Source organism: Caretta caretta, chromosome 5 (assembly GCF_965140235.1).
Source record: "Caretta caretta isolate rCarCar2 chromosome 5, rCarCar1.hap1, whole genome shotgun sequence".
NCBI lineage: Eukaryota > Metazoa > Chordata > Testudines > Cheloniidae > Caretta > Caretta caretta.
The window spans coordinates 14,633,580-14,652,318 of NC_134210.1; the positions used below are offsets into that span (position 1 = coordinate 14,633,580).

Below are 18,739 nucleotides of genomic sequence, written 5' to 3' on the forward strand. Positions count from 1 at the left end.
CACCCAGAGCATGGGATTGCATCCCTTACAATCCTGGTTAAGCCACTGACTGACCAACCCGCCATGAACTCTAATTCTTTTCTGAAACTAGTTATAGTTTCAGCTTTCACAACATCCCCTGGCAACAAGTTCCACAGGTTGACTGTGTTGTGTGAAGTACTTCTTTATATTAATCTCATTGGGTAACCCTAGTTCTTGCGTTATGTGATGAGGCAAACACTTCCCTATCCACTTTCTCCACACCATTCAAAGTTTTATAGACCCCATCATACTCCCCCTTAGTTGTCTCTTTTCCAAGATGATTAGTTCCAGTCTTTTCACTTTCTCCTCATACAGAAGATCTTCTGTACCCCTCATTTTTGTTGCCCTTCTTTGCACCATTTCCAATTCTAGTATCTTTTTTGAGAGGGGGCAACCACAACTGCACGCAGTATTCAAGATGTAGGCACACTGTAGATTTAGACAGGGACATTATATTTTCTGTCTTATCGATCCCTTTCCTAATGGTTCCTAACATTGTTAGCTTTTTTGACGGATGCTGCACTTTGAGCAGATGTTCTCAAACAACTATCCACAATGATTCCAGGATCTCTTTGAGTGCTAAGAGTTAATTTAGAAGTTTCAGAGTAGCAGCCATGTTAGTCTGTATCTGTAAAAAGAAAAAAGGAGTACTTGTGGCACCTTAGAGTCTAACCAATTTGAGCATAAGCTTTCATGAGCTACAGCTCACTTCATTACAGTGAGCTGTAGCTCAGTAAAGCTTATGCTCAAATTGGTTAGTCTAAGGTGCCACAAGTACTCCTTTTCTTTTAGCACCTCAGTTGTCTGGTGGCCCCACTGACTGGTCAACAGTCTTCCCACTTCAGATGTACTTAAAAAAATTTGCTGTTAGAATGTGAAGAGCAACTAGCAAAAAATAAATTTTTTTTTTGCCTCCCTAATTATACTTTCAGACTTCAAGAGCCAGAGTTTGTGCTCCTTCCAGTTTTCAAAGGAACACTTTTACTCTATTCAGCTGTAGTGGTTTTTTCAGTCCTCTTGTGCTCTTTTTTTTTTTTTTTAAATGGTGTATACATGTAGTTTGAACCTCTATTACAGTATTCTTAAGATGTTTCCATGCAGTTTGCAGACATTTCACTTGACAATTTCTATTTAACTAGAATCCTCGTTTTTTGGTAATCCCCCTTTTTGAAGCTAAATGATTCTGTGGCGGGTTTCTTTGGTTTCTTCCCCTCCAAGGATGTTACATTTAATTACAATATGGTTGCTTTTACTGAATGGTTCAGCTATCTCCACCTCTTGTGCCAGACCCCATGCTCCACTTAGGACTAAATCAAAATATTGCCTCTCCCTTTGGGTTCCAGGACTAGCTGTGCCAAGAAGCAGTCATTAATGGTGTCTAGAATTGTTCCCTGCATCCTGTCCTGAGGTGATATTTACCTAGTCAATATGGGGATAGTTGAAATCCCACATTGGGCGTTCTGTTTTTTGTAGTGCCTCTAATCTCCCGGCGCATTTCACAATCACCATCCTGGTCAGGTGGTCACTAGCATATTCCTACTGCTATACTCATTTATGCATGTAATTTCTGGCGAGAGAGATTCTATGGCACCATTTGATTCATTTAAGATTATCTAAAAGAAAGCAGAGTGCCACTGCCCCACCAGCACAACTTATTTTGCCATTCCTATATATTTTGTACCCAGTGTTACCATGGTATTTCATTAAGCACTGATTAATTTCAACTACTCTGCCCCAACAGTCTGCACAAACATGAGAAGTTATCTGAATGGGGGTGCAAACACAGCCTATGGAACGCAGTGATAAATTGACATGCTACTTAAAATACTCCTCTTACATGTAAGTATATAAAGCCAATGCTAGAAAATGTAAGCTAGTTCAAGAGGTTTGGACAACTTAGTTTATGTTTTAAGTGTTAGGCCTTCTAGAAGTTTACCAGAGAAGTGTCAAAGATTAACAATTTGGCCAAAAGTCGAATCCAACCTTTTATCAATATAGTCCCATATGGCACAATCAGATTTTAAAAGAATCTGAGCTTTCATTTAAAAAACAATATTTATATCCTAAGCTTTGTGGTAGCAGAACTTTCCAAATGTTAACTGATTGCCAATTTGCAAACAGATATCCTAAAAAACTAACCTAATTGCTCCAAAAAGTGTGAATTCTACCCCAGGCTACTAAAGCCAATAGAGAACACATGTCTGCAATATATATTTAATTTCATTAGACTAGATTGCATGAGGAAGGGGATGGGAATGAAGTCCACAGAAGTGAGTTGCTGCAGAGAAGAAAGAAGAATGGGGGCAAAAGTAAGAGTAGCGCTAAAAAGTGAACATCTTTTCCCAAAAGGCTATGCCATATGCAACAAGGGATGTTAAAGCTATTACGACATAATGGCTATAATCTGCCCTTGAGGTTTGAAAGCCATCCATTAACAGTAAAAGTTCTACTGTGCATTAAGGTCTGTATGCAGTTTTAAGTTTCTATCCCAGCCCACGTCCTAAACAAACAGAATTCAACCTCTCAAAAACAGGAGCAACACTCTTGCTTAAGCAGCTCCTATGTGCCGAGAGAGTTCCCATTTTGTAAGATCCTGTAGTAAGTTTTTCAGAAGAAAAACAAGGCACTCAAGAACTGCTCCCATATTTACTTTCCGAAAAGAGTTTAATGAAAATAATGCACATGCCTCAGCAGTATGGTATTATGCACAATATGGATCTACAGTAGGCCAGACTAAGATCTACAACGAAGTATGATCCTTTCACACAGGAGTTGCTATGAATAAAGTTGAGAAAGTCAAAGAGGAAGAAATGCAAGTAATTCATTTATATATCAATATAAAGCAGAAGAGATGTACTCGAAGTTAACAGGAATTAACTTCGTTAACTGGTAACAAAGAAGAAGTACACAGTAAGTTGTTCTCACAGCAAAAATGCCTCAGATTTCCCATCCAAGAGGGGGTGTGGGTGCTGCAGATTCTACAACGGACATGGAGTTTACCACACACCTAAAGATGACCTTTACACACAATTAGCTGACTGAAGTGTTGACCAAGGAAAAACAGTCAATTTTACACTAGAAGAAGTGCAGGTTCTGTAGGCCCTTCCAGGGCTGTTAACTGAAAGAATCCAAGAAAATGCTAAAAACTAACAGCTCACAGAACCATTCTGCATAAGTGGGATCAAGATAGTAATTTTAATTGGCATGTCTTAAAATATTTGTCCTACTGAAGATTTAGAGACTTTATGAAGAACACCGTTCAACTGTAAAGGTTAAAATAAGAACTGCTAGACCATGTTAAGCTACTAGTTTTCAAAGAAAAAAGTTAAATATTTTGAAGCATGTTACTTACACAGTTAATGTTCAGTACGGATGATTTTAAAATAGGTGTCTGATCAGTCACTCGTTAAATAGTTTGAAATAATTTCAAACCAGACAGCACTTACCTTGGTATTGTAACACATTTTGTATTGCAGTTCTGAGTGGTGATTGCTTTCTCAAGCTCATCTAGTTGTCCTGTTTTCTTGAGCTTCTTGACCAAGCTTTTCACTGCCTTCTCACACCATTTTTCCTCCTGACCGTTCTGCTCACCACCACCAGCCCCTCCAGAACCACCAGCTGATTTCTTCCACCCCAGCAGTCTCTTCACAACTGGTGGAGTGAATGGCAATATGGATGACATGTTCTCCGAAACAGCACTTTGTGTCCAGTAAGTTAACTTCCCTATCCAATCTAGGGAAAGAAAGAATGATATATTAACACCTAGTTTTTAGTGGGGCAGATGCCTTGGGTAAGACTCTTTACCCCCAAAGGCAGCAGAACTTGGGGAAGTTCTAGAAAGCCTAGTCCAACAATTGAAGTGTTTGTTTTTTAACTAGAAGACATTAACCTTCTATGTTAGCTTCACAGACTAGATTCCAGTTAGGGACAAGTTCTCCCTTTTTCCAATACGCAAGCGGTAGCAAGCCATCCATCCTCTCACTCCAAACGCACACCATGCACCTATACTGTACTGTGAAAGTTCTACAAGTCACAATACACACTACACATCTGTGCTCAGTTTAAAAAAAAGCAAGGGCTTTAAACAGAAAAATGTCTTGTTCTATAACAACTTGTCTGTGACTAGTCCAGAAAACAAATTTTTGCATCAGATCTAGTTTTCCCGCTTATGATACTGCTTAAGTTATCATTAAAAAAAGTTAATCCACTCATTTTACAGTTAGCTGTTCAATACAATAGAATTTTAAAAAAGAGTGACTCATCTAGATGGTACTAAGGGGACATAGTACAGGATAATCCTCCAAACTGAGCAGATTATGCAAACCCAATTCATTTGTTCACTTCAAATTTTGATAAATTTGACAAAGATATATATACCATGGTGCACATTTTGTCCAGCTTGCAGTAAAATGTGACTTAATTCATGACTTGGACATGTCACTCAATCATTGTTGCTTAGAAGAAGTCTTCTACCAACTTTTTAGCTAGCCATTTGCTGCCATACCAGAATATTTAAATGGCTACCAAATTGTTTGCACATGAGATGCTGTCAATTTGAAGTTACTTTTTTGTTTTGTTTTAAACTGACATTTAACAGGGAGGCATAGTACTGGTTTTCTGCAAGCTATTTGAAGTGTGTAAACATTGGCAATGAAGTCTTCCAAAATTCAGTACGAATACCAAGAACTTTATTTGTATTTAATCCAAGCTTTTGTCCATTGGTGTTTGCAACAGAAGTAATTAGATTTATTTTTGCATCATACGGTCTTTCATCTCATATTTGCTATCAGTTCAGAAAGAAGTCAACAGGATGTCTGCGGGTTTATATAGCTGCAAGACTGGAAAGGACACTGAAATACATGCCTTACTTAGAAGTCACCCTGCCTGATGCCATTTGACTATTGTGTGTCTGCTTTAACTACTGTAAAGAATTCTTAATTTCTGTAATTTCTATTGTTTAGTAATTTTGGATAATCCATATAAATTCAGAACCAACTTCATAGTGGGGGTCGGGGGGAGACAAACAAGTGCTGTGACTTTCCTAAGGACAGCAGTCTTGTGAATAAATCATGGGACTGGAAAGTCAGAAGCTACAGGCTCTAACTGCGTTTCCAGCAGTGACTTGCTGTTTGAATTTCAACAAACCACTTAACTGTCAAGCCTCAATTCCCTCACCTGTAATGTTTACTTCACAGAGAGCTGTGGGACTTCAGTATTTCCTCCTGGCTCCCAAACCGAAAAATCAGTCCACTAAATCAGAGGTTTTAAGATAATCTACATCCCCAACCAGTGCTTGCATGCACACCCACTTCCTTTATATTAGGGGGAAACAGATTTTACTTAAATCGAGATTTCCCCCATGTGAGCTATCAACCATATTTGTTTGATTTCATGCTTCAATATGAAAGCTTCACATCTCAAATTTTGAAAAGAAAAAAATGTGAGTTTACAGGGATACAGAACTGTTGCTTTCACTGAACATGCATTTTCTTTTGGTTAAGTTATAATTTTTGAACACTGTTTGATCCTTGGAAATATTCCCCAGGATCAATTTCCCAACACTTAAAATATAAATTACAATCTTAGTTACACGTCTCATTGACTAGCTCCACTGACTTCATTGAGGAAAACAGATTTGAGAAGAACCCACCCCCCTCTTCAAACTTTGGCTTGTACACAGAGCTCTGTATAAGAAAGGTATATATGAAGATGTTAAAGCCTAAATTTACTAGACTAATCATTTAAAATATTTAGCAATACATGTTTGCTGCTGAAGTCAAACCACAGAATTGCTGGGAGTCATAGGCGAAGCACCAGGAACCAGAGCTTGTGGAAGTATTAAAGCAGCTGTTTTGACAGCTACACATTCTGTTGCAGTTACCAAGAGAATCTCTTCAGTTTATTCAACTACTTCAATTCAATGACTAGTTCATTCAAAGTTAAGAAATCAATAGGGAGCTTAAAAAGACAGGAAATCTTGTTTTCCTCTTCCAACATATGCATAAAAATTAGGTGTGAGGATAAGATCTACACGTTCTAAAATCTTGAACGGGACCACCAGAAACAATCTGTTCAATTCATTAACTATTTCCTTTGTTCCATCAATCAGTTACCTAGCTATGCAAACCATAGCCCTGATGAATTAGAAGTTTATGGCACCTTTAAGATAGTTTTATTTAATAAGAGTTTTAAAGTGTTCTCATGTATTTGAGAATTTCTATCCAACTAGATAGTAACACAAACTACAATAAAAATCCATCATTCACCATTTAACAAATAAATTCTAAAAAGGTTAAGAGTCTGAATAAAAGTAAACGAAAGCTATATACTAGATGAATGAATGCATTGTCCTGGTTACCCAAAAGAAGCACCAAATTTAGCATAAAGGCTGTATTTAGTTGCAAATCAATACCTTTTTGGTTACTCAGTGAGAATCAACCTCTCTTTACGGGGAAAAAATACACATGCAAAATAAGACTGAAATGACTGATTTACATCAAGGTTTTCTGCTTGCTGATTTAAATCATGATAAAACCACCAATTTTAATTGCTTTGATTTAAACCAATGTATCCTACCTTTCAAGGCACTGAATATTCCCTTGCTCTTGTGTTATAAGACAGTCTGCAAACAACCTACCTTCAATTCATTATCTTACATACTCTTGTTTGCCTCCAAGACCTGGTCTACTGTACGCGGTTATTTCGGAATTAGCCAAGTTACTTTGAAATAAAACTGATTCCATCCACACAACCAAACCATTTTTCAATGTAAAGGGCTCTTTAATCAGATTTCTGTATTCCACCTCGCAAAGTGGAGTAGCACTAAAATCAAGATTGCAGTTCCAGGTTACAGGTACTGTGGCCGCAATTCGATGTTATTGGCCTCCGGGAGCTATCCCAGAATGCTCTCTTGTGACACCTCTGGACAACACTCTCAACTCCGATGCACTAGCCAGGTTGGCAGTAAAAGCCCAGGTAACTTTTGAATTTCCTGTTTGGTGACCATCAGCAGAGTCCACCATCACAGGCGACCATACAGTCCACCATCAAAAGAGACCACGCAGTCCCGGATTCGCAGACGAACTCTAGCATGGTCTGAACAGGAGGTACTGGATCTCATTGCATGCTGGGGAGACTAATCTGTTATGGAAGAACTATGTTCCCAAAGAAAAAAAAAGAAACACTAATATGTACGCTAAAGTCTCCAGGGCCATGACGGAAAGAGGCTACTCCAGGGACACAGAGCAGTGTCATACAAAAATCAAGGAGCTCAGGTAAGCGTACCAAAAGCCAAGGAAGCTCCCACCATTACATCCTCAAAGTTGGTCCTCTTCTGACATAGTTATCTACACACTGACGCTACCCCAACACACTGAATACCCTCCCTATAATGAGGCATCAAATCACTAGATGCACTTCTGAAATACACACAACAAAATTACTGAATTAACAGTGGCTAGATACAGGGGAAATTAGGAATAAGCAATTTATATTAACTATTTTGTTCCTCTCCACATCCTTTGCATTGTCTTAGACTGCCATTTCTGTTGCGTCTCAGGGTATGTCTACACAGCAAAGTAAACCCCATGACACTGTGTCTTAGAGCCTGGGGCCAACCGACTCAGGGAGCTTTGGTTGCAGGGCTAAAAAGACAGCCATGTAGACATTTGGTTTTAGGCTGAAGCCCAGGCTCCGAGACCCTTCCCCCTCAGTGGGTTTCACAGCCCACACTCCAGCCTGAGCCTGAAGGTCTACAGGGCTATTTTTAGCCCCATAGTCTGAGCCCTGTGAGCCCAAGTCAATTGATTCAGGCTTGGTGCCGAGACTCAGAGCATTTCTTTGCAATGCAGACAGCCCAGAAATTGCAATCTAAGGATATGAGGCCATCTTGCTATGTAGGCAGGACGTAGCACTCCACGCATGTGTCTGTAATAGCAAGCGCTCCTCAAGGCTATGTGCTGTAAACACAGGTTACCAGGAGTTAGCCTACTTGAGGTAAATTATCCATCTTTAATGGGGAGTTGAAATAACACCTGTTTTATCTAGCTACAAGTATATTTCTGCTTTCTGATGTGCACATGAATTAGTGCAGACTAAAAGCTGTTAATTGTGGTACTTCTAAGTCATAATTTTGAAGTCAAGTTTACTATTCTAAATCTTAATTTACTCAATTCTGCTGCAGTACCTTTGCACACGTGTTAAGGATAAGTCAATCATCCTGGCAACAACCAAACATAGAAGATGAAGAGGAATCCTTACAACTGACATGCAAAAGACTAAAATCCTGAGGACAAAGGCTGTACTTGCTTGAATGTCTGGAAAATCTGTTTATAAAAGCACTTTGTTCATGATGTACAAGGTTTGAAAACATTTCAGATCACAAGTCTGCTTGCTCATCTTAGAAAGATTAAATAAAATCTGATCTTCCCTCATTTTACTGGAAGATTTACTGTAGTTCTAAGGCAGGGGTTCTCAAACTGGGGATCAGGACCTCTCAAGGGGTCACGAGATTATTACATGGGGGAGTCGTGAGCTGTCAGCCTCCACCGCAAGCCTCACTTTTCCTCCAGCATTTATAATGGTGTTAAATTTATAAAAAAAAATTTAATGTATGGAGGGGTCACACTCAGAGGCTTGCTGTGTGAAAGGGGTCACCAGAACAAAAGTCTGAGAACCCCAGCACTCTTCAGCTACATCTATACTAGAGAGAGTTTAGAGCAGCAGAGCTGCAGCGGTATGTATCCTCCTGGAAGCATGCTGAGGTCTTCCAGGGAGGTACATCAACTCATCTAGATATTTGTCTAGCTTTATAATAGGCTACAGAGAAAGCACTAGCAAAGTCAGTACAAACTAAAATTTCAAACAATGACTTGTTTATACTGCTTTATATATTATATTGAATGCAAGTACAATATTTATATTCCAATTGAAGTAAATTAGAATTACACTGTAAAAATGAGAAAGTAAGCAATTTTTCCAGTAACAGTGTACTGTGACTTTTGTATTTTTGTCTTATTCTGTAAGCAAGTAGTTTAAGTGAGGTGACACCTGGGGGTATGCAAGACAAATTAGACTCCTGAAAGGGGTACAGTAGTCTGGAAAGGTTGAGAGCCATTGGTCTAATGTAACCACTCTAAGCAGACTTAACTACTCCAGCCACGTGAGTGGCAGTAACTACGTCAGTGGGAGAAGCTCTCCCCCCCAATACAGCATTGTCTATGCCATCACTTAGGATGACATAATGTAAGCTATACCACAGTAAGTACTAGTGTAGACATACCCTTAGATAAGGCAGCAAGGGTGTTGAGCACCACCAGAAAGAATCTTGCTGAAGACTCATTGTGGAGCTCAAAAAAGATTTAGAGAGGCTAAGAGTCCATTTTCCTTCTCATAGATTCATAGAATATCAGGGTTGGAAGGGACTTCAGGAGATCATCTAGTCTAACCCCCTGTGATGTCATATGATCAGTCTTTTATAGAAGACCACAATAGACAAAGCCTCACGTTCTAATGTTAAAAGTAAGCTTTCCAAGTTTTAGGCCTCTTTCAGTTAATAAACAGGGGGGTAGGGAGGAGCAGCAGCTCCCATCCCCTTCATGGGTCAACTTTATTATTAATTCAGTACAATGCCACAGTTAACTGAAGCTTAATATATGCAAGACAATAGTTAAAAATAATTTAGTTAACACCTCAACTTTCAGTATTATGTAGGCTAATAGGGCATTCAACAAAGGAAAATGTTTACAATATATCTTATGTTAATACAGTATTAAGAAAAGCTTGCAAAAACTAAACAGTGATAATCATATTTTTTTCAATCTTACTTTAAAGAAGAGTCATTTAAACAAAAGACTGATTTCCAGGTTCATAGAGCCATGTTAGTATCACAAACAAGGAAGATATTTTGTTAAATTCGACTAGGAACACATGGCCTTTAAAATTTGTGAAAGTTTTTCCATCCACCTTAGATTGTAGAAAACTTGAATTTTGCACCAAACTAACTGAAGTGAAAGGAGCCTCTAATCTGAAGACACTCTGCACTTCCAGAAAGGAATAAGGTCAGTTTGACTACCAATAGTCAGTAGTTGGATACCAAAGAAACAATTCAGCCCTAGAGCCAGATAATTCACATCTATCTTCCCCCACTACTTCTGGAATTCTGGGACACTAGTTAGCATATGCAATAAGGGAGAGGTGAAGTGGGCATGATCTAATACAACACTGGATTCATGACATGGGAAACTCAGCCTGCCTCCTTCTAGTGCTGCTGCTTAGGTTCTGAACAGCAACTGCATATGCAAGAACAGATTCATGTACTAAGCAAAAGCCTCAGCTCTCTCCCCTCCTCCCCACTTTCTTCTCCCCCACCCTAAGTCTTGAGCAGGTGGAGCAGTTGCACACCCTCTCCTCCCCACTGGGGGTGGGGGGGAATCCAGCCTGCTGAGCAATAGCCTCAGTTCCAGCCCCAGTTCAGCCCTTCAGCCAATTAGGCCAGCAGTGGTGAGTGGCTCTAAAGCTGCTCACCTCCCAACAAGCTCCATCTGGTCAGAAGCTCCATCTGGCTAGCTAAATGGCCAAGTGGCAGAGCCAAGGACCCTGCTCAGCTTTCACATCAGCTGCTGAAGCTTAAGGCAGATCCCTCCCGGTCTTAAGACAATTTTACTTAAGGGTAACCGTACAGGCATAATGCTGCAAGTACTACCAATGTAAATACCTCGTTTAAAAGCAAGTTTTGCATTCTTATACAATGGAGCATTGAATACCTCCCAAAATACATGTTTATCATTAGAAACACTGTACTTTTGTAGCTTCTGTGAGAGTCTCGAAGCACATTCCCCATCTCCTGTTAAGCAAACTGTACAGTTGGATCATATCTTAAGTGACTTGCCAAAGCTCCAAAGGAAATCCGCTCTTGAGGATGCATGAATATCATCCCTCTAGATTCCCTAGCACCATGGGGTGAGCTACCCTGAGGCACTAATTAGTAACAAGTCAATCCCAACCCTGCTGCTATGTCACACTTTAACCTACTCTCCAATCATAAAGACATTAATATCTCCATCTACCTGACACACTGCACACTTATGTAGTATGTACATGCCTCAGAACCCTTACAAAAAAGGGTGTTTGAAAGTTAGTCTTTAAGGTGCTACCAGACTCCTTGTTGTTTGTGGATACAGATTAACACAGCTACCCCCCGATGTTTGAAAGTTAAAACTCATCACTCTATGTAGAGTTCAAGAGCCACCATTGCCACATCAAGAAAAGGAGTACTTGTGGCACCTTAGAGACTAACCAATTTATTTGAGCATGAGCTTTCGTGAGCTACAGCTCACTTCATCAGATGTTTACCGTGGAAACTGCAGCAGACTTTATATACACACAGAAATCATAATCATTTCTGTTGCCCTCCGCTGGACTCCTGAATTTCCACATCCTTCTTGTAGAGTGGGACCCAAAACTGGACACAGTACTCCAGATATAAGTATAAGTAGGGGCATAGCGAGCAGATCGAGGGACGTGATCGTTCCCCTCTATTCGACATTAGTGAGGCCTCATCTGGAGTACTGTGTCCAGTTTTGGGCCCCACACTTCAAGAAGGATGTGGATAAATTGGAGAGAGTCCAGCGAAGGGCAACAAAAATGATTAGGGGTCTGGAACACATGAGTTATGAGGAGAGGCTGAGGGAGCTGGGATTGTTTAGCCTGCAGAAGAGAAGAATGAGGGGGGATTTGATAGCTGCTTTCAACTACCTGAAAGGGGGTTCCAAAGAGGATGGCTCTAGACTGTTCTCAATGGTATCAGATGCCAGAACGAGGAGTAATGGTCTCAAGCTGCAGTGGGGGAGGTTTAGATTGGATATTAGGAAAAACTTTTTCACTAAGAGGGTGGTGAAACACTGGAATGCGTTACCTAGGGAGGTGGTAGAATCTCCTTCCTTAGAGGTGTTTAAGGTCAGGCTTGACAAAGCCCTGGCTGGGATGATTTAACTGGGAATTGGTCCTGCTTCGAGCAGGGGGTTGGACTAGATGACCTTCTGGGGTCCCTTCCAACCCTTATATTCTATGATTCTATGATTCTAAGATGAGGCCTCACCAATGTTGAATAGAGGGGAACGATCACGTCCCTTGATCTCCTGGCAATGCCCCTACTTATACAGCCCAAAATGCCATTGGTCTTCTTGGCAACAAGGGCACACTGTTGACTCATATCCAGCTTCTCGTCCACTGTCACCCCTAGGTCCTTTTCTGCAGAACTGCTGCCGAGCCATTCAGTCCCTAGTCTGTAGCGGTGCATTGGATTCTTCCGTCCTAAGTGCAGGACTCTGCACTTGTCCTTGTTGAACCTTAGATTTCTTTTGGCCCAATCCTCCAATTTGTCTAGGGCCCTCTGTATCCTATCCCTACCCTCCAGCGTCTCTCTCTCTCCTCCCAGTTTAGTGTCATCTGCAAACTTGCTGAGGGTGCAATCCACACCATCCTCCAGATCATTTATGAAAATATTGAACAAAACCGGCCCCAGGACTGACCCTTGGGGCACTCCACTTGATACCGGCTGCCAACTAGACATGGAGCCATTGATCACTACCCGTTGAGCCCGACAATCTAGCCAGCTTTCTATCCACCTTACAGTCCATTCATCCAGCCCATACTGCTTTAACTTGCTGGCAAGAATACTGTGGGAGACAGTGTCAAAAGCTTTGCTAAAGTCAAGGAACACTACTTATCTCCTCACAGAAGGCAATTAGATTAGTCAGGCATGACTTGCCCTTGGTGAATCCATGTTGACTGTTCCTGATCACTTGCCTCTCCTCTAAGTGCTTCAGAATTGATTCCTTGAAGACCTGCTCCATGATTTTTCCCAAGGACTGAGGTGAGGCTGCCTGGCCTGTAGTTCCCAGGATCCTCCTCCTTCCTTTTTTTAAAGATGGGCACTACATTAGCCTTTTTCCAGTCGTCCGGGACTTCCCCCGATCGCCATGAGTTTTCAAAGATAATGGCCAATGGCTCTGCAATCACATCTGCCAACTCCTTTAGCACTCGGATGCAACGCATACGGCCCCATGGACTTTATACCTTCGTTCTAGGTATATTATGAGAGACTCAAGTGCCTACTATGGAATTATGAAAGTTTTTAGAAGCCAGATCTTTTCTTCAAATACTAAGGGCTAATACAAGTTCAAGTATTAAAGACATAAGCCTAACTTTTCTCCTTTGCTGTTTTATTAGCTACAATGTCAGGTCTCATGTGGAGTTAGAGTTGAAAGCTAGGGTTAACGATTAGGAATTTTAATGTACTGATAGAAATGACCATTTTTATGCTGTGTTAAAAACTGGAGGCAGGAGAAAGGAGAAGAGTCACTTTTAGTGATCTTAGGCCTTGTCTACACTACAAAATTAGGTTGGTTTAACTACATCGGTCAGGAGTGTGAAAAATCCTGAGCAGCACTGTTAAGCCAACCTAAATCCCCATGTAGAGAACACTAGGCTGATGGAAGAATTCTTCCACCAACCTAACTACCACCTCTCAGGGAGCTGGATTGCCTACACGAGCAGGAGAGCCCCTCGCATTGGAGTAGGCAGAGTCTACACTGAAGTGGTGCACTAGCAGTGTTTTAAGTATAGACATACCCTTAATCATATGAGTAACAGAGCAGAAGTATTTTAGCAAGCTAGGTAAGAGCAATTATCAAGGATTCCACATCACTAAGTTAATCACTTCATCTGTTTTAAGTTACTCACTGCATGTATACCCAATACTCTAAGCAAGTTTATCAGAATTTCATTGTTTGCTATCAAAGCACACACACCCACCCCATTTCAGCAGAAGCAGAGTTATGGTTCTAAATGCTATGGCAATTATGCGAGTATTTTTTCATATTTGCTCTGCCTGGTACATGGAGGCTTTTATGCCTTCTATTCAAATCTCAGTTTGACTACTAAAAATACATTAATGTGCACGTTTAACAGAGAAACATGTTTAAAATGGCCACTAGAAGTAACAAGAGTTATCAAAACAACAAAAGAAATCAAGAGTGAAGAAAAGTCTGCTAAGCTATATAAATATTCTACTATAAAATATAAACCAGAAGAATGCTGACAACTAGTAAGCAGGGTTCATTGAAATCCCCCTCAATGCAGACTGTAATATTAAAAAAAACACACCACCTAGTTCATACAAGTCAAGCAAAGTCTGCCAACAAAACAACAGTAACAGAAGGATACAACAGAGAGTAATAAAGTTTATGGTTTATCTTTAAAAAGTTCCCCCCACCAACACACACACACACAGTCCTGAAGTGACTGAGTCTTCAGCCATCATTTATAGATAGATGAGATCTGTTGATGAAACAGAAGTTCCAACCTAAGCTGCTCAGAGAGCAAGAAATCACTCCCTTAACTGCTCTCTTGTAGTGCAGAGTATAATTAGTGCTATTGTCAGTTATCCATAAACCATAGTAAAATGTCAGGAGGAATGAAACCTTAGCCTGTGTAGTGCACTTTCTACAGAGACATTTCAAAGAAACCAGCTGTTTTCAACTTTCAGCATTGAGAATTATTACCTGCACTCACTCAATTTCTTCTAGCCCAGACAGTACTGAACACAGGACTGTCTGTACCACTAATCTCATCGCATGACCTGCAGCAATTCAGTTTAACAAATTAACAGTTACAAATATTTTGACAAAGTAAGCTTAGGTATTGTTTGCCTCTCAGCACAGTTCACAAGCAGTTTGTGGCTTTATGATAAAGTCATTACATCCAATTTGAAAACCAGAATTTATAGCTCACTTAGTAAGTCAGTCCCATAAATGGATGCTTTCAATTACAGAGAATTTACACACAGCACCCATTAATGCACTGTTAATACATCTGAATACCTAAAATACTTTTACAGTAACTAAAGTTTCAATATGTACTGTTCTTTATTGAGACAGAATTTGGAATTCTCTTCTCCCTCTGGTACAGAGCTCAAATTCCTCACCCTTCAGACGTGTTGCAAGGTTGGTTCTCCCAAACTTTTTTTTTTTAAGTTAGGAAGAGATGGGAAGAGTTTATATCCCCCAAGCTTTCAGCAATACTGAACATTTGCAGGCTCCAATTAAACTCAATGGTAACTACAGGTGTTCAGCACTTTGGAAAGATCAAGTTGACATAAGAGGATTGAGAAGAATCCAGGAGGGCCTTTAGTTTGGAAATTCTCATTGTATGAACAAATTAAAAGCCAACCGGGGGGTCAGGGGGAGAGAAAGAGGTCAATTTAGACAGGAACTAAACCCTTACAAAGTGTAAGCCTTTTCAATTACCATTTGACATTATAAGCCCCACTAGAGTTGATTATTCCTGTTGTAAGTTTAATACAACAGAGACTAGAATTGTGGATATTCTTTGCTATCAGAAGAATTGTTTGAAATTCTGCACACCATTTTTGCTAATCTGCACTTTTGAGTCTGAATTGTATGGGGCTTCAGAAGGGAAATCCAGTGCAGTGGTAGCCTATCATATCTTCCAATACATTGTTAAACATAAATTTGAAATTCCTATAATTGGATTTAAATAATCAAATTCTTTAAGAATTGAATGTCATCGAGGGTTAATACCATATCACACCTTTGCTTTTTTTTTTTTTTTTTTTTTTTTAAGTTAGGAGTGTGCACCGTAAGTTGGTTTGGTTGGGGGGGGAGGGGGAGGGGTGACCGACCAAGAACTTCACTTCTACACTATCTCTTACTATAGAGTTAACCTCATGATGAAGTTAATACCACGACAGCAATCTTAGCAATTTAAGAATGTAACTAGAGTAATGTATCAAACTGATTTTTACCTCCCTTGATACTTGCAAGACAGTTAATAATTTTGTGGAAGCAACAGGTTAAGATAACCCCTGAAGAGCAAAATATAATCCTCTCCTTCTCTAATGCCAGAGAAGGAACAAAACCATCTATGAAGGAAAAAGTCTACAAATCATTTCAAACAGGAATCTTATCTGATTGAAATAGCTCCTCTCTCTCAGCTACAGGAACCTGATCAGTTTGGGATGAAAAAAAATGAGTGGTCGGGGGAGGGGGGGTCTTTTATTTATTTATATATATACACACACTTTCTTCGTTTGCATTTTGCTAACTTTGACAGTGCAACCACCCCACAATCAGTTTGCAATTATGAACAACTGGAAGTATAACAAGCTGTCCTTACTGCAGCCATTTGTTAAATGAGAGGTTCGCTTAAGATTTTTTTTTTAAAGACACCCTCTGATCAAATGCTGTAGTCTAAATGGCATATTTCATTTCTTGATACAAATGTATCTTCATTATTTGTATACACTCAGAGCTGCTTATCATAGCACGAAAAAAATTGCATGAGAGATATACACATCTCAGCCCTCACATAAGATAGTTTAAGAAAATGTTTCCAGTCACCCACAATATGCAAACAAGATTTAACTGGTGAAGGTTTATATCTAAATCTATCCAGAGTAGATTTTAGCTAAACTTCCATATTGTAATTTTTAAGAACATTTTCCTAAAAGCTACAAGCTTGGTTTGTGAAGCAGGAGAGTACAACAAACAAGAAGAATGATTTTAGATTTGAAATTGAATCCCAAACTCAACTTTCAAAACAGCCTTGTAAGACTGTCTTCTTACCCAACCACCCTTTATACAGAGTATAAACTAACAATTTTACTCCGCTATCCCCCACTCCCCCCACTTATACACAATGCTACAAGTGGAAATTTCACAAAATTGCTAAAATGAATACTATTTGTAGTTATAACCAGTTGGTGCTATAACTGATGTACTGTAATGGTATGCTTATTCGTGTATGAGATTATATACTTCACAGATATTTGCTTACATTTAGGTGAAGAGCATAAGCATTCTCAGCCTACAAGCAGGGGAGAGAGGGTCAACCCCTGGGTAACACCCACTGGAGTTAAGGCTGGAAGTCACTTTCCATCCCCCCCCCCCCAAAACTTTATTTTCATCTCGCTCACAATTTTATACAAACGTTGGCTTCTCAGGCTCTAAATTTTCCACATTTAATCTGGGTAAAGATTTTTGTTTGGCAAAGTCTGAGTTTTTCCAAGACTTTTTGGGGGGCTGGGGTGGGGGGGAGAGATAAATGATACTGACCTACAACCCCAGCCCCGCACAAGTCAGAGGGTGCCCGAGACTCAGAAGCAGGCGCCCCCCGGCCCCCGTTTACCTCCTGGGAACAGGGTGAGAACAGGGCCCAACTGCTAACCATACTGGGGGCGAGGGGGAGGCAAAAGAGGATCGGGCCCAGTGTAAGGAGCAGGGCCCAACCCCCCCAGGGCCCGCCAGCCTCAGCCCCCCCCGCCACCAGCCAAGCCTCCCACAGCAGCCGCCACCTCTCACCACAACAAAGGGGAGGGGGGGAGCACCCCTGCCATGGCCAGCTCCAGGCCTGAGCGCCCCCCACCACCACCACCACACACAGGCAAGGGCCACCAGTCAGCATCCGCGCCTTGCCTGGCGAGGCCACCCCCCGCCCCAGCCTGGCCGACGCCAAAGCCGGCCAGAGACCAACCTCTTCCTCGCCTAGCTGCGCCGCTGCCGCTGCCTCTCTCGCTGGCGAGTGGCTTCCTCTTTGCCACCGCCCACTGCGCCCGCCATTGGTTAATGAGGGCGCCGCGGCGCACGCAGCGACCCCCTTGGTTGGCTCTGCCTTAGGTCAGTTGTAGGGAGAGCGGGCGGTGGATGGATGACAGAGGCTTCCGTCCCGCCCGACGTAGCGATTGGCGGGCCTTAAGCCCAATCGGCGAAAGGCGGCGAGAAACGTCGTGATGGAGCCCTCGCGACGGAGTGCGTGATCAGCGCGAAGGGAACGGCAGTCGCCGATTGGCCTACAAGGGTGTCACTCCCCGCCGGGGGAGGTTGCGCAGAAAGGAGAACGACCGACCGAATGTGGCTCGGGGCGCTGATCCTTCCGCCAAGCGGTCGCCAAGTTCGCATAACGAACTAGTAACCTTCCGCGCGGCAGCGGATTCCAGCAGAGAGAAATAGTTCCCCCTCCCCCGTCACTACGCCAACCACCTCCGGTCCCACAGCCGGGTCGGCGCCCTCTGATACCCCTCCCCCCACACCGAGGGGGGGCCGACCTCCCCTCACACACCGTGGCCGACTCAGGGGTAGAAGGGAGGGGAGGGTTCACAGCGTTGGGCACTGCACAAGTTAAAAGCCCAGGCGTCAGCCCCCCCCCCCCAGGTTAAATGCGGGGGGGTTGCCTGGGCCTTGTGCTCTCCAAACTCCCCCACACACCGCCACTACCTGTGGCACCCACACGGCCTCATCACCCCACACAGGCCCTGGCCCCTGATCCAGGCCCCGGCCCAAGCTCCAGGATGGGGGCCCGCCCCGCGGTGCCGGATGCTGCCCGACCCCCTCGAGGGGCAGCCCCTGCCCTGCCAAGGTCCCAGGCTAGCGCAAGGCGCGGTGGCGAGTTTGGAAATACGTTACCGACGGGGAGGCCACGCTGCCCTGGGACGGGCAAGTGCCCAACGGGGCAGGGGGGCAGTTTGTGCCACCGGAGATGGAACCAGGACTCAGCCAACTCATCTCCTCTAGTGACCACCTAAGAGCACCGACATCGCTACAGTGGGTCAGACCAAAGTCCATCTCGTCTCTGACCCCGATGCTTAAGGTGTAAAACTCCCATTCTTGGCAGATGTGGAATAATCTGCCTCCCTCCTCAT

At 42.1% G+C, this 18,739-nt stretch overlaps 1 protein-coding gene across 3 annotated transcripts in view; it reads right to left on the bottom strand.

Moving 5' to 3' along the window:
- Positions 1-17,682, bottom strand: part of SMAD2 (SMAD family member 2) — a 67,545-nt gene extending 49,863 nt beyond the window's left edge. For 2 of the 3 annotated variants that reach the window (XM_048850110.2, XM_048850108.2), the window contains exons 1-2: positions 17,575-17,682; positions 3,468-3,753 (exon numbers count right to left, since the gene is read on the bottom strand). In XM_048850110.2, coding sequence (XP_048706067.1) covers positions 3,468-3,703 — 236 coding nt within the window. In that variant the 5' untranslated portion in view covers positions 3,704-3,753; positions 17,575-17,682. Of the gene's footprint in view, positions 1-3,467; positions 3,754-17,574 lie in introns of those variants that run through there. The other variant, XM_048850113.2, reaches the window with a different exon arrangement.
- Positions 17,683-18,739: the final 1,057 nt, after the last annotated feature.